Genomic DNA, 22,894 nt, shown 5'->3' on the forward strand with positions numbered 1-22,894 from the left:
AGATTTATTATGAAAAATGAGATAAATGGAATTGAACTTGGCAAATAAATTCTCATGACTTTCAATAAACTAATTGGTCATACACTGTCTTTCAATCCCTGCCTCAAAATATTGTAAATTTTGCTTCCCCACCCTGTATATACTAACCTTAATGTCACTCTGATATCTATCTATCTATCTATCTATCTATCTATCTATCTATCTATCTATCTATCTATCTATCTATCTATCTATCTATCTATCTATCTATCTATCTAAATAAATAAATAAATAAATAAATAAATAAATCATTTCCAATGAGACTAAGTTGTACAATCCACTGATAAAAACTGTATTTGACAGTTTATCAGTGCTTATACATGTTATACATTCACAAAAATACATTTATTCAACATTTTTGTTGTGAAACCTCCCATAATTACACAAGATATTTGTCAATTAACAAACAAGTCTTGTTAAACTTATAGAACAAATACTTCTTTAATGGTTAATTGTCAGTAATTTTATCTGGTTTTCTTTTTTCTTTTTTTTTTTTCTTTTCTTTTTTTTTTTTTTACAGTATTAAACTTTAAATTAACAGTTTAATCTCATAAATAGAAAAGAAATATTTGTAAAATTAGGATACATTTGCAAATGTATTTTTACTGTATTTTTCTGTGATAAAAGAAAAAAAAATTCTTTTAAAAAGTTGAAATTTTTTGGTTATTCACAGTTTTTTTCATGTTATTTTCCATTTGACATGTAAAATCACAGTCTATTTTTGTCATTTCATTGATATTTTCCTGTATCTTAAAAATACAGGAAAAATCTGTAAAACAGTGAAAATTCTGTTAAAATACAGATTTTTTTTTTTTTACAGTGTAGTGAAGTTTCTGAGTCTAAAAGTATTTTTGATTGACTGACGTTTGACAGATCTGCTCTGACTTTACTCCTCCTCCTAAAGTTCACCATGAAGAGGAGGCCCCTCCTCCACGTCATCAACTTCCTGTTGCCCATCCTCTTCTTCCTCACCCTGGACATCGCCTCCTTCTTTATCTCGGACCATCGGGGGGAGAAGCTGGGCTTTAAGGTCACCGTGCTGTTGGCCATCTCTGTGCTGCTTCTCATCCTCAACGACATCTTACCCTCCATGTCCAACAAGACCCCCCTCATAGGTACGAAAAGGGGACAAAATACCCACATGACCACCTAATGAACGACTAGTAACACCAGCAGGAACAGTCGACACTACAGTCTGTGGATTTAACCCACGCAGACCCAGAGCTACTACTGTGTCAGTTCCCAAATGAATGTTTCTCTAGATTTAAGTGATGGACCACCAATATTATCTTCTGCATTTTGTGTTTTTTCAGTGAAAATCACACTGTAAAAAAACCCCATAAAAAAAAGGTAATACTCCGGCAGTAGGGGTGCCGAAAAAATACTGTTAAATAACGGAAATTAACCATCTCACAAAAATATGGTAATTTTACATAATTAAAATACAGTTTTTTGCCCCAACTTTACATGAGATTTTGCTTTTTTTTTTTGACTTTTTAATATTTAATAAAGAATATTTTCATATATTAAAACAATCAAATTACCGATAGATATATATATATATATATATAAATAATTTTCAATGAGACTAAGTTGTACAATCCACTGATAAAAACTGTATTTGGACAGTTTATCAGTGCTTATACATGTTATACATTCACAAAAATACATTTATTCAACATTTTTGTTGTGAAACCTCCCGTAATTACACAAGATATTTGTCAATTAACAAACAAGTCTTGTTAAACTTACAGAACAAATACTTCTTTTACGATTAATTTTCGGTAATTTTCTCTCTCTTCTTTTTTTTTTTACAGTGTTAAACTTTAAATTAACAGTTTAATCTCATAAATAGAAAAGAAATATTTGTGAAATTATGATACGTTTGCAAATCTATTTTAACTATTTTTCTGTGAAAAAGAAAAAAATTATTTTAAAAAATGGAAATTTTACAGTTATTCACAGTTACAGTTTTTTCATGTTATTTTACATTTGACATGTAAAATCAGTCTATTTTTATCATTTCATTGACATTTTCCTGTATCTTAAAAATACTGAAATAATCTGTAAAATAATCGGTGAAAATTCTGTTAAATTACAGATTTTTTTTTACAGTGCATGTATTTTCCTGTATTTAATTCTCTGATCACTGATCACTGACTCATGTAGATGTTCATAAAAGCTAAGATTAAAATTAAGGGTTGTTCTATCAAAAACAGAGAAAACACAAGAAAAAGTGACTTTTTCAGCAAAGATATTAATAACTGCACATAAAAATAAGTGTGTCCATTCACTGTCATTGATCCAACTCCATGAGTTTTACTGGTGAATCATCAGTCACTTTTCCGTTGACCCTCAAACTGCATGAATATAAATTGTGCATAAAAATGTACCTAATGGAAAAACGACAATTTCACCAAAACTCTCTTGAAAGAAGTGGTTTTTTGGGTGTAGCGAAATTGTATATCATGCAAAACTACAATGGAAAGACCTTTCTACACAACTAGAGTCACATAAATTTAAAAAAAAGATGCTGACAGATGTTACAACAAGAGAAGAAGAGTTTAAAACAAACATGTGGGTATGTGTGGACACACCAGGAAACCACATCATTTTAGAATTTAGTAGGAGAAAGAGGGGTAATATATAATAATAATGAAAATATCTGTAAATCAACATAATATTTACATTCATTAACATGTTTATGGAATGAGAAGATGCTTTTCCCTCCATTTTCTCTGTTTTTGATATAATAACCCTCAACTTTAACTGGAGCTTTTAGGGTTACATCAGTCATTATCTGTAAATTAAATGTAGGAAAAGACCTGATTTTCACTGAAGAATGCAAAATACTGGGTGTAATATTAGAGGAAATGGTGATAAATTGTTTAAGAAAAGTTAAAAATAGAGGGGAAAAAAATCATTTGGGAACTGATACTAAAGCAGCCCTGGGTCTGTATGGGTTAATGTCTGAAGCAGATATTCTCTAACACATTGTAAACCAGTGTTGTTCTTCCTGTAGGAGTGGTTTATTCTTCCTGTGGGTGTGGTTTATTCTTCCTGTAGGAGTGGTTTATTCTTCCTGTAGGAGTGGTTTATTCTTTCTGTGGGTGTGGTTTATTCTTCCTGCAGGAGTGGTTTATTCTTCCTGTAGGAGTGGTTTATTCTGTCTGTGAGTGTGGTTTATTCTTCCTGTGGGTGTGGTTTATTCTTCCTGTAGGAGTGGTTTATTCTTTCTGTGGGAGTGGTTTAGTCTTTCTGTGGGTGTGGTTTATTCGTCCTGTAGGAGTGGTTTATTCTTCCTGTGGGTGTGGTTTATTCTTCCTGTAGGAGTGGTTTATTCTTCCTGTGGGTGTGGTTTATTCTTCCTGTAGGAGTGGTTTATTCTTCCTGTGGGTGTGGTTTATTCTTCCTGTAGGAGTGGTTTATTCTTCCTGTAGGAGTGGTTTATTCTTTCTGTGGGTGTGGTTTATTTTTTCTGTGGGTGTGGTTTATTCTTCCTGTGGGTGTGGTTTATTTTTCCTGTGGGTGTGGTTTATTCTTCCTGTTGGAGTGGTTTATTCTTCCTGTAGGAGTGGTTTATTTTTCATGTGGGTGTGGTTTATTCTTCCTGTGGGTGTGGTTTATTTTTCCTGTGGGTGTGGTTTATTCTTCCTGTTGGAGTGGTTTATTCTTCCTGTGGGTGTGGTTTATTCTTCCTGTAGGAGTGGTTTATTCTTCCTGTAGGAGTGGTTTATTCTTTCTGTGGGTGTGGTTTATTTTTTCTGTGTGTGTGGTTTATTCTTCCTGTGGGTGTGGTTTATTTTTCCTGTGGGTGTGGTTTATTCTTCCTGTTGGAGTGGTTTATTCTTCCTGTAGGAGTGGTTTATTTTTCATGTGGGTGTGGTTTATTCTTCCTGTGGGTGTGGTTTATTTTTCCTGTGGGCGTGGTTTATTCTTCCTGTTGGAGTGGTTTATTCTTCCTGTGGGTGTGGTTTATTCTTCCTGTGGGTGTGGTTTATTCTAAACTCTTGTGTCCTGGTTCCTCAGCCACCTACTGCATTGTGATCTTTGCTCTGATGCTGCTCAGTCTGCTGGAGACCATCCTGGTCACGTATCTGATGGAGAAGAGCCTGGCATCCCAGAAGAAGCAGAGGATGAGGGGGAACACAGAGGAGAAAGACACTACGAGGAACCAGAACACAGGTGAGAACATCACATCCATCAGATCTGTAGAACAGATACTATACTCTATAGTTGTACTCCATTATGCTCTTTTCTTTTGTTTTCTTTTCTTTTTTCTCTTTTCTTTCATTTTGTTTTGTTTCTTTTCTTTTCTGAATGACTTCCTGATGAAAGTGACTGACTGAGTCACTGATCATCTTCCAATCTAATATATTTAATAATTTATGATCCTATAATCCTATTAATTAATGTAAATAATTGGTGTAAAATACAGTTATTGTTCATCAACAGCTCAGATTAAAGTTGATGTTTTTTTTTTTTACCCCACCCCCACCCTCCCAAAGGGGAGGCAAGGGCTATTGTTTCTGGTTCAGTTTGTTTGTTTGTTTGTTTGTTTACATTTTAGTAGTGAAACTATTGCTAGAATTCAGACCAAACTGGGTTTATAGATTGCCAGTGACCCAGAATAGATGTGACTACATTTTGGAAAAGTAGGTCAAAGTTATGGGTTTACTGGTGAATCAGTGTTGTAGAAGATGATGGTGTTTCCACGGTAACTGTGGAGCCTCTGAACGTTCAAATATGGTCATATCTGATGACCATGAAAAGCTGAAGAACTGTATTTTACACCAATTATTGACATGGACTGATAGGATTAGTGGATCAACAGGAATTAAACAGTTTAGATCAGTAGATGGTTTAGGTTAAAGGTGGACGTTTGGGTCTTTAAGGGTTAAAGGTGGACGTTTGGGTCTTTAAGGGTTAAAGGTGGACGTTTGGGTTTTTAAGGGTTAAAAAAGACATTTTAAAGTGAGCTCTTCAAACTAAATGACAGTTTCTGTGCTTTTGAATAAGTCTGTGTGGTCATATTTAATCTGCTGTTTGTTTAAGAGGATAAAAAGAGGAGCATCTGTTCATGCATCTGCAAAGAAGAGGGTGAAAAACAGCATGAACTTCTGCCGGTGGTTCAGGAGGTAAGAGCAGGACAGACACAATATTAAAAATAGGACCAATGGCCCTGTAGCTTACCGGCCAAATTAAAAGCTTTGGGAAATGTATCCAGATGCCATTCATTCTCACCCAGTTCTGTGTATTTATTCTATTACAGAAATAGCCCATGTTTTGGTCATTTTCCAATCAGATCTGTAAAAAATTCAAATTCCAACTTGATATCATTGATACTGATTTATTGGATCAATCCACTTCCTATCTCTTATAATGGGGAAATTTTTCAAAGTGGCACCAAATCCAGAATCAGATCCGGGTCGAAATAAGTTCAATCCCTTGTGTTGACATCATCATACAGAAGCTGTATACCAAGTTTGAAGTCAATCAGAACACGAGTTTGGGTGAAGAAGACGATTGAAATGTTTTCCCCATAAGAGCCCATGTTAAATTTTCCGTAAGTTCCCAGATCCAGAAGAAGATCCTGATCAGCATGTGGACATTATGTTTTGGTCATCTCCCCATCAGGGCTGGACTGTAGAAATTTACCCTGGATATCATTTATATTTACTGAGTTATTGCATCGATCCTCTTCCTATTTCTTATAATGGGGGAATTTTTCAAAGTCGCACCAAATCCAGAATCAGATCCGGATCCAAATAATTTCACTAACTTTTGTTGACATCATCATAAAGAAGCTGCATACCAAGTTTGAAGTCAATCGGAATTGTAGGTTCGGAGAAGAAGACGATTGAAATTTTTGTAACAGACGACGACGACAGACGACGACAGATGATGACGATGCCGGACGCTGCATGACGACAATAGCTCACGGCCGGTAAGCTAATAAAAAGGCAAATACATGGACAAAAAATGAACCTGATGATTGGAAAATTAAGTAGAATAGCAACAAAATGAAGAAAAAAGACAAATAAATGGACAAAAAAATTTAATAACATTCTTAGAAAAGTAAATAGCATGCAACAAAATGAAGAAAAAAATGGACAAAATGATCAACAGCAAAAGTAAACATGAAATAAAAGGGAAAAAAAATCTAAATGAACAAAAAATAAACAACAAAATTACCAAAAATAAATAAATAAATAAATGGAAAAAAAAGAACAAAATTGTTGGAAAATTAAATAGAATAGCAACAAAATGAAGAAAAAATCAACAAAATAATCAACAAAATTCACAAAGAATTCAAAAATTAAGCAACTACGCAGCAAAATACACAAAATGAGCAACAATATGAACAAATAGGATGGTAACGTTTAAGCTAGTAACGTAAGACTTTTAGCTAATTGATGTAACAATTCCACCATAACATTAGTCTGGTTAGATTTGGTTTTACAGAAGCCGGATGGTGTGATGGTTATTAACTGGCACTGAATTTCTGCAACAGTAGTTTTAATTATGCAAGGACTAGATAATACACGTTTTGCTCCTTTCTGTCAAAATATTTGGCACTACTAAATTTTACATATCTTTTTTTTTTTATTTTTTTTTTTACAAATATTCCTAGTTACACCTCTATCTTTTATTTTTCCTCATGTAAATTCGTGTGCCTTCTACTGTCTTTTATTGTCTTGGAATTTCTAAGAATCACTAAGTTGGAGAGCTGCACCTCAGTTTCATTAAACAATGACAAAGAGATTCTGACACAAATATACACACACTCACACACACCTACACACACACACACACACACACACACACACACACACACGTAAAGTTCAGTGGTTTTTCTGAATTGAACTGATTCTTGTTTGTCTTTGCTCTTTTCCTCTCCTCCAGTTGTTTTCTCCTCTTTATTCCACTGTTCTTATCTAAAACATGAAATCTACTGTTCAGTCATATTTCAGCCCAGTTGATCTGGTTTGTTTTCAGTTCATTTCCTTCTTCTCTGCACCACCAGCTCCTCTTTTCATGCCTTCGTCTGAACATTATCTGATTATAATCCTGAAAAACCACCTTTAAACACACCCTGGTCAGGGTTCATTTTTGATCCGTACCTTCATTTCCATTGAACTGGCTCATAAATGTAGTTCAAATCCATCTGAACAGGCCAGAGTCAACTGGAATCATGTCAAATGTTCTTTTGAATGTGGGCTTGGTGAAAATACTGAGGGGACAGTATCTTCAAACCAGGATCCACAGCAGCTGATGAGGAAAACAGTCCAAACCCTGACTGGATTTAGGACCCAACTGGTCTGTGGGACTGACAAAAACTGGTTTGTCTTCTGTGTCTTAACAAACACAGCAGCTCCACTCTGTCCTCACATGATCTCGACTCCTCACCTGTAGATCTGACAGTTTACAGGTGGGCGGAGCCAACAGGAGGCGGATCCAGACATCAGACAGGAAACACTGCACAGGTTAAATAGATCAGAGCTCAAACTGCTTTCACTCAGTGAAACTGAACCAGTCGTTGAGACACGAAGCAGAAATGGAGCAGAAAGGAGTTCAGCTGGATCAGGAAACAATTTCCTGTTCCATCTGTTTGGATCTACTGAAGGATCCGGTGACTATTCCCTGTGGACACAGCTACTGTATGAGCTGTATTCAAACCCACTGGGATGGAGAGGATGGCAAGAACATCCACAGCTGCCCTCAGTGCAGACAGACCTTCACACCCAGGCCTGTCCTGGTCAAAAACACCATGTTTGCAGATTTAGTGGAACAGCTGAAGAAGACTGGACTTGAACCAGCTGCTGCTGATCACTGCTATGCTGGAGCTGAAGATGTGGCCTGTGATGTGTGCACTGGGAGGAAATTGAAAGCTGTCAAGTCCTGTCTGGTGTGTTTGGTCTCCTACTGCCACAAACACCTTCAGCCTCATCATGAATCTGCTGCCTTTAAGAAACACAAGCTGGTGGATCCGTCAGAGAAGCTCCAGGAGAACATCTGCTCTCGTCACGGTGAGGTGATGAAGATGTTCTGCCGCACTGATCATCAGTGTATCTGTTATCTGTGCCCTGTGGATGAACATAAAGGCCACGACACAGTCTCATCTGCAGCAGAAAGGACTGAGAGGCAGACAGAGCTGGAGGTGAGTCGACAGAAAATCCAGCAGAGAATCAAAGACAAACAGAAAGATGTGAAGGTGCTTCAACAGGAGGCGGAGACCATCAGTCGCTGCGCTGACGAAGCAGTGAAGAAGAACCACAAGATCCTGACTGAGCTGATCCGACTGATGGAGGAAAGAAGGCGTGATGTGGAGCGGCAGATCAGATCCAAGGAGGAAACTGAAGTGAGTCGAGTCAAAGAGCTGGAGTCGAAGCTGGAGCAGGAGATCACTGAGCTGAGGAGGAAAGACGCTGAGATGGACAAACTGTCACACACACATGACCACAACCAGTTTTTACTCCAGTACCCATCAGTGTTCCAACTCAGAGAAGATCCAGACTCACCCCACATCCACGTCCATCCTCGGAGTTACTTTGAGGATGTGATGACAGCTGTGTCAGAGCTCAGAGATAAACTCCAGCTCAGTCTGAGAAAGGAACGGACCAACATCTCACTGAGCATCACTCAAACACAGGTTCTACTAGAACCAGAACCACAGACCAGAGCAGGATTCTTACAATATTCACGTCAAATCACACTGGATCCAAACACAGTGAATGAACGTCTGTCACTGTCTGAGGAGAATAGAAAAGTAACAGGTATTAGTCCAAGACAGAACTATCCTCCTCATCCAGACAGATTCATTTACTATCGTCAGGTCCTGAGCAGAGAGAGTCTGACTGGTCGATGTTACTGGGAGGTGGAGTGGAGGGGGGGGGACGTTAAGGTCGCAGTTGCATATAAGGATATTAAGAGAAAAGGAGACGCTGAATGTGTATTTGGATTAAATGAGAACTCTTGGGCTTTATATTCTATAGATAACTCTTCTGGATTTCTTCATAACCGTGTCAGGTCTTGTTTCCCAGGTCCAGTTTCCTCCAGAATCGGAGTGTACCTGGATCACACAGCAGGTATTCTGTCCTTCTACAGCGTCTCTGAAACCATGACTCGGATCCACAGAGTCCGGACCACATTCACTAAACCTCTGTACGCTGGACTTTGGCTTTGTGGTAGTGGATCCACTGTCCACTTTCCTAAACTCCATTAAACTCATCGTTGACTTTGATCCAGTTGATCAGATCAATCTTTTCGTATCTGTCTCTAAACCACACGAAACAAAAACAGATCAACTTTTTTTTTTTTCTCTGAGCTCACAATCCAGATTTGGTCCCATTCAGACTTTTTTCGTGAGAATTCTAATAGTCAAGTGTGTGTGACTGTCAACCAGCCAATAGTGTGTTTGTAGAACCATCTGTGATGTTCACAGAGCTGTCATTAACGGAGGAGCACACAACCAGACTGATGGTGTCTGTGCTTTGGACCGAGTCAAACAAAGTGGAGCCGTTTTTCCACTTTGGACGAGTTGAGTTCAAATTGACTGTTCCGTCCTGTTTCCGACAGAAGAAGCATGGACATGGATTTGGAGAGGACGTAGAAGTGGAGATCATGAACTGACTCAGACGGAGGCGGAGCTCATGCACGGAAACCTGTTCATCTGATTGAGTTCATTCTGTTCCATCTGAGCATGTGCAAGAAAACAGAACTGAGAGAAAACACACGTGATTTAGTCAAACATGAGCTGAAGACCAGAACAGGAAGTTGGATTCTATCGTCACTACGTATGTACAAACCCCCAAAGAAATCCAATAATGGACGGAAACACGGTTTTTCCATGATTTCTGAAGTGCATTTAAACGCATCATATCTGATTATTCCATTTATCTGATTATTAACAGTTATTGTTTTTTTTTTTATGGTCGTGTAAACGGGCTAAAAATGTTGGATGATCCAGTTCGATAGATAGATGTCCACCATCTTAGAAAATGGACACATTTGTCCTTAAAGCCTGAGGCGTGACTTTGTTCAATGACGTAGAAAATACTGATGTTGTAAATATGAGAACACTGTAAGAAATGATTCATGGAGCTAGTAAGTTAAGCTTCAAATCAAGAGCTTTTTCTGCTTAAAAAATTAATTTTGTTACATGTACACATTGCAATCAGTTGATTACAGTTCGTTTATTAAGTTGGTCTAAATGAAAAATAAGGAAACAGTCTTAACTTCGTAACATCGATTTTGAACAGACATTTCTGCCTTAACTTAGCATAGAAGTAGATTAAGTTAGTACAGCTCAAAAATCTTGTAAGCCTCCTTTAAAAGCTGAGTACAAAGTTGATGTGCCAGACCACGCCTACCACAAGAAATGGAGGGAAGCACCAAAAGAAAAGGGAGAAACACGATTTTACACAGAACTTTACTAAACTTTACCGCTTGATAAGTAGAATTTAGCTTAGCTTTATTCACAACAGCTAATAACTATCAAATCAAACGACAAGAAATGGTTTTTACACCACACTAAAGTCTTTTCCTCAGCTAAAGGTGGTAACGTTTAAGCTAGCAACGTAAGACTTTTAGCTAATTGATGTAGCAATTTAAAAATAATCAGCAAAATGAGCAAAAATAAAATTAATCACAAAATGTATAAAATAATCAACAAAATTAAAGAAAAATAATTAACATGAGTATAAATGACCAATTCGGAATTTCCAGAGGTCTCTGTCCAATGGATCAATAAAGTTCTATTGAATCTACAACAAATTGAACAAAAATGAACAAAATAATCAACAATATTAACAAAGAATTCAAAAATTAAGCAATTACGCAGCAAAATACACAAAATGAGCAACAACATAAACAAATAGGATGGTAATGTTTAAGCTAGTAATGTAAGACTTTTAGCTAACTGCTGTAACAATTCCACCATAACATTAGTCTGGTTAGATTTGGTTTTACAGAAGCCGAATGGTGTTATGGTTATTAACTGGCACTGAATTTCTGCAACAGTAGTTTTAATTATGCAAGGACCGGATAATACATGTTTTGCTCCTTTCTAATTTAAAATTGTAGTTTATATTGTGGCGTGTTTGCTGCATTGCATTGTGGGTATTGGGTATATTGTTGAAAATGTGTTATTTTTCTGTGCAAGGGTTCAGCAGGGTTATGGTGTTGGTGTTAATTTGGAGTTAAGGTGTGCATGGTGATGTTTTTGGCCTTTGTGTGTTTATTTTTGTTTTTTGTTTTTTAACTGCACCGTGAGTCAGAGCCAGAGGCCAAACAATGCCTTTCCTGTTGATCCATATTTGAATTGAACTGGTTCAGTATAGTCCTTCATTGCCAAACATATGTAGTCTAGTGGTATTGAAGTCATGGAGACTTCAGTATTGTGTGCCACTGAGAAGTCAACTTGTAGATAGCTCTGGAAAATGGGTTGCATGATGATAGAATAAACAGCTTGATCATGAAACTGGAAGATCAATGTGTAATTATTTCTGATTTACAGAAATGAGTTAGGCCTACTCACAAAACTAAGGGAACTATTTGCATGGACGTTGTTGAATAGAATAAAAGTAAAAAAGTAAGTCAGCATAACTAAATGGAGTTGTTTTTACACAATAAAAATTAAGTTGATTCGGTTTAATTAAGCTCATAGAGTAAATGATGTTGTTTATACTTAGGTAATAGAGTTTGCCGGACTAGAGAAGTCTTGTGGCATTTACACAATTATGGTCAAGTTGAAATAACTTCACATCACATAATCATCACATAATGGGGAAGTTTATGGAAAAAAGAGGATTTTTGCATAAAAATATGAATAAAAAGGTAAAGAAACAGTTTTGTCTCTGAGTTCTAAGTCTTAAAATAAACCATTATTTTCTGACAGACGTTAAGGGTCCATCAGATCCACATTTGGACACCATGTGGATAACTCCAGTCCAGTGGAAAAGTCCAGGTCCAACATTCTGTTTGTTGGTTTAATAAAGTTCTAATGTCCACACATGCATTTGTCTGTATTTAGAGCCAGTCTGATAGATGTGAAGGATGAACAGCAGGAAAAACCACAGGTTAATGGAAAAAAACAAACAAAAAAAAAACAAAAAAACACAGGGGTCATATTTTGTGTGACCTTTGACCTTGACATGTCTATAAGCCTTTAGTTCAGACAATAGCAGATTTATGGCATTAATGTACTGAGGTTAGACAGAAAAATGAGCACAATGAGCCACTAATTAAATAGTAATTTCAACATGAAACTAAAATTAACAGGAAAAAAACAAGACAAAAATAATCAGCAAAATGAACAAAACTAAAATTAATCACAAAATGAATAAAATAATCAACAAAATGAAAAAAAAACAACAAAACAATAATCAACAATATGAGTAAAAATGACTAATTCTAAATTTCCAGAGGTCTCTGTCCAGTGGATCAATAAAGTTCTATCGAATCTAATCAACAAATGGAATAAAAATGAACAAAATAATCAACAAATGGAAAAAATAATTCAAAAATTAAGCAATTACGCAGCAAAATACACAAAATGAGCAACAATATGAACAAATAGGATCCAAAACATTAAAAAGTGAACAAAAATGAACAACATAAACAAGAAAAATGAACAAAATAATGAGACAAATACAGGGAAAAATGTCAAATAAAAAGGATAATATTAAAAAACACTTTTTCTTCAGTTTTCTGTTCTTGATCTAATAACCTTTAAAATGACTCTGAGCTTTAATGAACATCTACATGATCAGTGAATTAAATATAGAAAATACAGGATTTACAGTGAAAACTGTCCAATCCAGAGGATCAAATGGTGCTAAGTGCTGATAAATGACTGATTCCAGGTCAGTTGTAGAGCCTTGGACGTCATGTGTCCAATAGTTGTAGGTGTGTAAGGGTTAAAGCCACTCCACTCCACCTGACAGAACAGTGACCATGTGACCTACCTGAAGTCCAACGCACATGGGTTCCACACCTGTCACTGTGGACATGTCTGCTTCTGTTGGACTGATGAGTGGGTTTCATGTGGAAAACGTGGATGAACCGGTGAGTCCATATTAATGTCCAACATTCCTGAGGTCAGATGATGTCGGACGCGTGTCACCTGGTTCAAACAAACCCACAGACACAGAAGAAAGAGAAACAGCAGCTTCATTTAACAGCAGACACACCATCAAGCCTGAAAAAGCACTGAAAAGAAAAGACAATTCAACAAGAATTAAAGAGGAACTCCAATGGTGTGAGGCTGATCACATGAAAATACACAGGAAATCCAAAAAAGGAATGAAATGAACAACAAAATGAAGAAAAAAGGCAAATAAATGGACAAAAAAATGAACCAGGTTATTGGAAAATTAAGTTGAATAGCAACAAAATGAAGAAAATAGGACCAATGGCCCTGTAGCTTACCGGCCAAATTAAAAGCTTTGGGAAATGTATCCAGATGTCATTATTATCACCCAGTTCTGTGTATTTATTATATTACAGTAATAGTCCATGTTTTGGTCATATTCCAGTTAGATCTGTAAAAAATTCAAATTCCAGCTTGATATCATTGATACTGATTTATTGGATCAATTCACTTCCTATCTCTTATAATGGGAAAATTTTTCAAAGTCGCCCCAAATCCAGAATCAGATCTGCATCGAAATAATTTCAATTCCTTATTTTGACATCATCATAAAGAAGCTGTATACCAAGTCTGAGGTCAATCAGAACTGGAGTTTCGGAGAAGAAGACGATTGAAAGTTTTGAAACAGACGACGGACAATGACGACAGATGACCGACAACGACAGACGACAGATGACGATAGACAACGACAGACAACGACAGACGATGACAGATGACAACAACAGACAACAGATGACAGATGACGACGACAGACGACAATGACAACGACAGACGACAGATGACGACAGACAACAACAGACAACAACAGACGATGACAGACGATGAAAGATGACAACAGCGACAGACGACAATGACAGATGACAACGACAGACAACGACAGACAACAGATGGCAACTCACAACGACAGACAACGACAGATGACGCCACCGGACACCGCATGACGACAACAGCTTATGGCCTGTCAGCCGGTAAGCTAAAAACAGGACCATCAACCATGTGTAAGTCCTGTGTGTGTGTGTGTGTGTGTGTGTGTGTGTGTGTGTGTGTGTGTGTGTGTGTGTGTGTGTGCAGGTCAACAGGGCCTTTAAATGTGAAGACTCTCATGTGTTACTGCTGATCCTGGAGGAGCTGAAGGAGCTGCAGAAAACCCTCAGTGTGCACTTCAGGGACAGGGACGACGCAGGACACACCAGCGCCTGGGCCTCCAGGATCAACACAGGCTTCTTCTTCTTCTACATTGTGGTTGTGTCGCTGTTTCTGCCCCTTATTTACAACGAGTGGAAGAGTTAGGAATGCACCTGTGGAGTCTGACTGAGTCCAAATGTATGTGCACTGTAAACCCAGACTTTGTATTTACTAAAAAAAATGCTTTAATTTCAATGTTAATGATTTCAGTTTTATTCCATTACTATAAAATGTTCAGTATATTCTACCAATTTGTAAACGTAGTCGAAAGTACGAAAACAGTTTCAGTTGAATGGATTTAAATCACTCAGTTTTAGTCATGACCACACCTTTTTATCTGTGCATTGCATTGTGGGTAAAGTTCATTTTGTTTTAAATGTGTTCTTTTTCTGTGCAGGGGTTCAGCGGGGTTGTGGTGTTAGTGTTCATTTATACTGAATGTGTGTATGTCAGTGTTTATTGGCCTTTTTGTTTGTTTTTGTATTTTTGTAGAGCTGCACCATGAGTCAGAGCCAAAGGAAGAACTATGGATTTACTGTTCAGCTGTAAATGTTCTTGTCCTATGTAAATCTTAATGCCATGCCAAAATAAAAGCACTTCCTGTACTGGCAAATTACATTGAGTTAACTTCCTGCCCAACTTTTGTGCATGCTACAATATATAAAGTTAAAAAATTATACAAAGCCATTTATATTGCAAAAGATTTAAATTTAACTGAAACTAGTCCTAAAACAGGACAGAGGGTTAAACATTCAAACCAGATGTAGACGAATGTTCTGAAGCAGGTTTGGAAGAACTGTGGGTCTATTTGACAAAGAAATATTTATTGAGATAAAAGAAAAACTATTTTTCAGATAAAACACATTTTTATTTGGCGCACACATATATGCGTGTTACACATGTAACACGGTAGAAAGTAGGGATGCACCGATACCACTTATTTCCAGAACAAGTACAAGTATTTACATTTGAGTACTCACTGATACCAAGTACAGATATGAGTACCCCACCACCACCAAAATTTAATCATTTGTTCCTTGTGTCAGTATCAACATTTCCTGAAAAGTTCATCAAAGTCCGTCCATAACTTTTTGAGTTATCTTGCTAACAGACAAACAAACAAGAAAACAAACAGAAAAACAAACAAACAAGCAGAAAAACAAACAAAAGAAACAAACAAACAAAATGACAAACAAACAGACAAACAAACAAGCAAAAAGACAAACAGACAAACAAACAGACAGACAAAGAGACAAACCCCGATGAAAACATAACCTCCACCGTTCCTTGCCAGAGGTAATAATCCCATTCCAGTTCTTCGTTCCTTTTGTAAATGTGCTTTATTGTCGTTGTCATTAGTCTGACTGGAACAAAGTGCTGCTACTGACATTTAATGTGTTGGAATGACCGTTTGTCAATTAATCCACCAGGGGGCGCCACTCCGAATTAACCATACTGGACAAATACCACGAAGAAGAGGAAAGTTTAATGAAGAAGAAGAAAGTCAGTAATAACAAACCTGTAGCTGACAGAGGTAACACTACTGTGATACTAATGTTGATATTTCTGAGTGGCTCTTTGAACAGATCCTCTACCTCCATGGTTCTGCTGGTATTCTCCGTCTGGGTACTCATCTGCCCGCACCTGGAAAACAGATGGAATGTACGCAGAGGACGGACAGAACGCTGCGTCTGTATCCGTCTGTGTCTGTAACGAAACTTTTGTCATCATTGTTTATTTGGTTAAATCTCCACTGCTGACATTACTCCTCCTCCTCGTACCTGCTGCATTGAACTGGGAATGTCACGCTGACGTAACTGGTGTCGGTGCAGTTGGATCGAAGTACTTTTATGAGTACAAGTATGTACGCTGAGTATCGGACCAAATACCCGATACTGGTATCGGTATTGGTGCATCCAAAAAAGACACCAAAGATATCGAATATCTCTTCATTCTTTCACAGGTGCATTTTGGGAATCAAAGTAAATATTCAAGGCAGAGTGTTTGACAAATTGACCGCTGTTGTAAAATCACTGGTGATTTATATGTGTTTAAATGTTGAGGTTCTGCATGTAACACCAGTGGACACGATGGGTTCCACACCAAACCTGGAATGAGACTGAGACTGATGCCAAACCCACATGTGTGGATTAGAAAAACCACTAGGATCCACAGATTGAACAAAGTGTCTGTATTTAGAGTCTATAGAAGAGCATTTACACACATTTACACATCTAATGCACTGACACCTAGGGAGATTTAATGTCCATATTTGGGTCCTATTTTTGGACCCAGTATTTGATTATAAATTCATTAATTATGGGATGGTTCAGAGCAAGAGGATAATTGTTTTTGCATTTCTCAGAGGTCATCATTAGGTCTATCCTGGGGGTAAATATGTCTACATTTACCTTTTATTATTGGGTCTAAAAAGATGGAAAAGTGTCAGATACTAAAATAAACCCAGTTTCATGGACAGACTCAGTTGTAAATATGTGCATTAACAGCATCACTGCCTGCTTGGTCATTCTGGTATTTATGAATATATTATAATCAGTGATCATATACAGTCTGTGGATCTACTTTATGTGGCTTAAGCGTATGAATACTGCAAATGTCCCTTTTTCATGTTAGCGATTCAGCTGTAAATGAAAACACAAGATTCATGACAGGAAAAAAACGTGGAAAAACATGTATGTTTGAATTAATGTATAATGACTCAATCAGCTGTAAAAATGTTCTCATGACTGATAAATTATTATAGGTGATGTTTACGATTTTGGCAGCGTTTTACTAGAAAATTGTGGTGTGAAGTCCTTTGCACCCAAAATATTTTTCATTTGAATCGGTCGTATATATATATTTTTTTATATACAGATCACTTCAGAGTCGACATTGTGGTCTACGTCACCACAGCTGCATAGGCTGCATAGGCTGTTTCTCTTTTTGTGTTTTTTTAATTTCTTCTTTTTTTTTTTTTGTTTCACCTTTTTTGTTCTATGAGTACTTTTCTATTTTTTTTTTTATTACCATCAACAAGTATGTCATGAGATCGGGGGTAGGAGTATATACATTTTTAGCTCTTCCTACTCCTTTTCGAGCATGTTTAACCCTTTCATGCATTAATTATGAGAACCTTAATCAAGATTTTTTTTTTCCTTAGTGTTTTTATTCCTCTTTAGGCAGAAAAAAAACAATGTGATTTTTTTTTTTTTTTTTTAATGAACCTATTTTTCATGCAGTTACAAAAATGTCCACTCAGCTGGACACCATGCGTTTTAATTTTTGAAGCTCAGAAACATGCATTTACTGACATACTGTGTGAAAACTATGAAATAAAAGCATTTTTAACCTCCTGAGACCCAACAATGCATTTTTGTCCTCTGTAGGGGACAAAAGTTTGACAGTTTTACAATGCTGTCCATTGTAAAGGACATTCCATTAAAAAAATAAATAAATAAATAAAAACAATTTTAAAAAATGTCTTGGGGGAAAAAAAAAAAAAAGTTGTATTATGTAGTTTCCACTCAAGACAACTGTTTAATGGAAAAAAGCTAAAATATTTCACTTTCCTGGGTCTCAAGAGGTTACTGCTGGTAATCTGATGTTTTCTCACATTTTAACATACTATAATACTACTTATTACTCACTCAGATAATATGCAAAATAAATAAATAAATAATTAAAAAAAAAAACTCTGTTAATTACAGTCTAATAATAATTAACAATTGATTTAGATAAAAGAACAGTAAAGTGACAGTAATGGTATGAATGTCAGTGTATGGGACGATGCATAAGTGTCCACTGTGTTGGCTGATATGAAACTAAAACAACAAAACACATGAATATACAAGAGGACAGCTGGAGAAGAACTGTCCACTGGAGTGACCACTGTGCATGAAAGGGTTAAATATTGTATTTAAACATTCTAATGTGGGTGCACACATATTAGTAGTGATGGGCAAATGATACTGAGGCTTTGGAGCTTGTGTCACTCTTCCTGAAGCCGAGTGATTAGAAACACTGTGTTGGAGCTTGTATCAAAACACCAGTGGCACATGACCAATGACGTTTGAAGCTTCGAATGTCATTGCTGCATCACTTCACGCTTCGTTGCTTCAAAATGTTTCGAAGCTTTTCATTGGCTCATAGTCTTTCAGTGAGTTTCATTGGCTCAGTGTTTCAATGCATTCTGAGCCAAACCAACATGTAACCCATCATATCATTTAGATTTATTCTTTGGGTTAGTCTGGAATGTGTTGTAGAGTATGGGTGAGAGTAGGGATGGGAATCCAGAACTGGTTCTTTTTGAGAACCGGATCCTAGTAGCTCGATTCCTTGGTATCGTTTGCCTGCCTGCTTAACGATTCTGCTTATTGATCCCATCTTCATTACGCATGCGTGATGACGTCACGTGTACGCTGCATTGTTTTGGTCAGAAGGTAACCAACATGGTGTTGAGGCAGAAACGGTCCAAACAGACGACACCAGGTCCACTGAACACTGTCAAAGCTTCCATTTCTTCTAAAGGGTGGAATCCCTCCAATCTACTCAAACATTTGTCCACAGCATGTGATTCATTCACAGGAATGTCACGTATTTGATACGATACTTAGCAACACTTGTGAATGTAGCGGCAGAGTGAACGCCCAGTTCCAGTGTGGGCAACAAATGTAGTACCTGAATACTAGTGTCTGAAGGTAGGGGGAAGGAAATGAGGTGCACAACAGGAGACGAGTCAAATCGAACTGGTTCAACATAGCGGAAATGCAGCAACAGAGGAATTAGTAAAAAGTCTTAGGTTTCACTTTCACTGCCCCCCCTACCACAAACCGGGCCCAGCATCATCTGTTCTTATTATTTGTGCATACTGTATATGTTCTATGTTCTGTGCAGATGGAAATACAAAACACAGTTAATGCAAACACACCTGTTTGTACTCTTTTATTCCCTCACCCAATGAGAATTGATAAGAGAATCGATAAGGATTTGGATCGATAAGCAATACTGATAATGGAATCGTAATCATTAAATTCTTAACGATTCCCATCCCTAGGTGAGAGCGTCTGCATATTATTATTTTTTTCCTTTTAATAAAGATATTAGTTGTACTTCTGTGTAATGATGATGTAATCATTATTTGGTTTGAATGAACAAAAACTTGAATGACCACGCAGTCTCTTCTGAACTTCTATTGCAGACATGGGGTTGAAACAGTGTCAGTGCTTCAGTCGTGCACTTGAGGTTGCTATGGCTTCAGTTGTCCACCAGATGTCACCGTCACTGAAACATTGAAGCTTTGACTCTTGTTTTTTTGGCACAGTTGTCAGGAAAGCCTCAGTGCTTCATGAGGCTTCACCTGCCCACCACTACATATTAGTTCTGTTTGAATTATTTACTCACGTTGTTCTTGAGTTTCCAGATAGAAGACCAGTCTAATGGGTGTGGCCATCGTTTAAGACAGGGGTCTCAAACATGCGTCCCGGGGGCCAAATGCGTCCCGCCAAAGGTTCCAATCCTGCTCCTGGGATGAATTTACAAAGTGCAAAAATTCCACAGTCAAGGCTGTGGAACTCATTTTAGTTCAGGTTCCACATACAGACCAGTATGATCTACAGTCAAATAATAACAGCAGAAGAACCGACAAAAAAGAATGACTCCAGATTTTCTTCTCAGTTTGATGTGAAAATAATCTTACATTATGCCAATAAATAATGACAACTTCAAATTTTTGTCTTTGTTTTAGTGCAAAAAACAACATTCAATTATGAAAATATTTACATTTACAAACTATCCTGTAATAATAAAATGTAAATAACCTGAACAAATATGAACAACCTGAAATGTCTACAGAAAATTCAGCACAATTTGAACTCTTTTCTGCCTGTTCCTCAGTGTTTAGTGTCTTTGTAGATCTGATCCATAATGCACATGTAGAAATGATAAGTTGAGGCAGAATATTGTTAAAATTGCACTGGTTTTTCTGAAGAAATTTCAATTTTTCCAGGTTATTCACGTTGTTTGGATAGTTTCAAAGTAAGTATTTTCATAATTTAATGTTTGGGGGTTTTTTTGCACTAAAACAGACATAAATTCGCAGTTGTCATTATTTATAGGTTATTCTGTTATTATTTTACTGGCCTGACCCACTGTAGATCAAATCAGGCTGAACGTGAAACCTGAAAGAACATGAGTTTGAGAGTCCTGCTATAAGGAGCTGGAAGGAACTATTACTACAAAACTGAGGGGGGGGGGGGGGGGGGGGCACTGTTTGTTTCTTTGTGTTAATTTAGTTGTTTAAATTCTTGGTTTAAATCACATTGGTTTCACATGGTTAGTATTTTGTGCCTAGTTCTGATTATTTGTTTTTTTTTTTTATGTTATTTTGACAAAGTTAATGGTTTGGTTTAATTTCATAGTGTAATGCCTCCCCCTTGTGTTTGGTTTGGGTTAGTCTCTTTCTATTTCAGCCCACCTTGGTTCTTTGTCTGGTTGGGTCAGTTTTTGTTCTGTTGCAGTTTGGTTCAGTTGACCTCAGTTGGGCCCATCTTTGTTCATTTTGTTAACTGACATTTTTAGGAGCTTGTGTTCACATTTTTCTACCTTTATTAGATGGTCATTTTTCCTAATTTTTCCACCTTTGTCCTGGTCCTTATGTTTGGTCCTCTACATTGTAACTGTGTGTTGGATTTCATGCTGCCTCTTGGTCAGGACTCCCTTGGAAAAGAGGTTCTTCATTTCAATGGGATCTTTTTTCCTGGTTAAATAAAGGTTAAATAAATAAAATAAAAATGTGATTTATTATGTTAAAAAAAGCATCATATGCATCTGTATTTCAGACTCACTGGCTGGAATTGAAAAATGTCTCTCTCTCTCTCTCTCTCTCTCTACATATATATATATATATATATATATATATATATATATATATATATATATATATATATATATATATATATATACATTTACACACACACACACACACACATATATATATATATACATACATATATACATATATATATATATATATATATATATATATATATATATATATATATATATATATATATATATATATGTACAGGGGTTGGACAAAATAATGGAAACACCTTCACCTCAAGATGATAATGCCCCAATTCATACAGCTAGAATTGTTAAAGAATGGCATGAGGAACATTCTAATGAAGTTGAGCATCTCGTATGGCCGGCACAGTCCCCAGACCTCAACATTATTGAGCATTTATGGTCAGTTTTAGAGATTCAAGTAAGACGTCGATTTCCACCGCCATCGTCTCTAAAAGAGTCGGAGGGTATTCTAACTGAAGAATGACTTAAAATTCCTTTGGAAACAATTCACAAGTTGTATGAATCAATACCTCGGAGAATTGAGGCTGTAATTGCCGCAAAAGGTGGACCTACACCATATTAAATTATATTTTGTTGATTTCTTAAGGTGTTTCCATTATTTTGTCCAACCCCTGTATATATATATATATATATATATATGTGTGTGTGTGTGTGTGTGTGTGTGTGTGTGTGTATATATATATATATATATATATATATATATATATATGTGTGTGTATATATATATATATATATATATATATATATATATAAATCAGGGTTATAATAGTTCTAGATTTTTCATTATAGTTTAGTTTTATTTAGTTTAGCCTTTTTTTTCTCTAATTCAGTTAGTTTTAATTAGTTTTTAGAGCAGGTTTGCTAGTTTTTATTAGTTTTTATTTTTTTTGTAAATGCTTTGTTTTAGTTTAGTTTTAGTATTAATTTCAGTTTTGTTGTATCTTTTCTCTTCTTCTCCGTCATATTCAAATAAATCCCAGACAGGACTCTGCTACTTTCTCCCAACTTTAGTCTCCATGTTTCCAGGTAGAGTGGGGACCAGAAGACGACTGGAAACCACAAGTGACGGACCGTCAAGTGTCATATGGTGCCAGCAGATAAAATTGCTGGAGTGAAATAAATCAATTTCATATCAGTCTGACATTGACAAAGACAAAAACGAAGGGAATTTTATCCTTAATTTTTATCTGTTTTAGTTAGTTTTGTAAACACACATTACAGTTTCAGTTAGTTATTGTTTTTTTCTTTTAATTATAGTTTTTATTTATTTCAGTTAACGAAAATGTTTTTACAATTATAGTTTTCGTCATTTCGTTAGTTTTTGTTAATGATAATAACCTTGATATATGTATATATACTACACACACACACACACACACACACACACAAACACACACACACACACACACATAGGGTGTCCCAAAAAAAAAAAAAGGACATCATTTGAGACGTCCATATTGGAGTGACTACATGTTCAGGAGAAATTATACTTAATAGGATTTATTTTGGACATAAAATGTTTTATTCTACAAATTTCCAAAAATAAAATTCTGGGGGATGGTCATTTTATAATGTTCCAAAGTTATTACAGATGTTCAGTGTGTGACACGGCACACATCCAGTCGGTAGCGGAGTTCTTCCTCTGGA

The 22,894-nt window shown here is 36.4% G+C and overlaps 2 protein-coding genes across 2 annotated transcripts in view; both read left to right on the top strand.

The window, feature by feature from the left end:
- LOC115410351 (5-hydroxytryptamine receptor 3A-like) overlaps nucleotides 1-14,512 on the top strand; it is a 52,284-nt gene extending 37,772 nt beyond the window's left edge. The window contains exons 7-10 of the mRNA XM_030121965.1: nucleotides 944-1,154; nucleotides 4,069-4,224; nucleotides 5,095-5,177; nucleotides 14,264-14,512. Coding sequence (XP_029977825.1) covers nucleotides 944-1,154; nucleotides 4,069-4,224; nucleotides 5,095-5,177; nucleotides 14,264-14,482 — 669 coding nt within the window. The 3' untranslated portion in view covers nucleotides 14,483-14,512. The remainder of the gene's footprint in view (nucleotides 1-943; nucleotides 1,155-4,068; nucleotides 4,225-5,094; nucleotides 5,178-14,263) is intronic.
- Nucleotides 7,565-11,797, top strand: LOC115410344 (tripartite motif-containing protein 16-like). Its single transcript, XM_030121954.1, has one exon. It carries the CDS (start codon nucleotides 7,598-7,600, stop codon nucleotides 9,263-9,265), a length of 1,668 nt encoding a protein of 555 aa, XP_029977814.1. The 5' UTR covers nucleotides 7,565-7,597; the 3' UTR covers nucleotides 9,266-11,797.
- Nucleotides 14,513-22,894: the final 8,382 nt, after the last annotated feature.

The sequence above is a fragment of the Sphaeramia orbicularis genome, chromosome 19, assembly GCF_902148855.1.
Source record: "Sphaeramia orbicularis chromosome 19, fSphaOr1.1, whole genome shotgun sequence".
NCBI lineage: Eukaryota > Metazoa > Chordata > Actinopteri > Kurtiformes > Apogonidae > Sphaeramia > Sphaeramia orbicularis.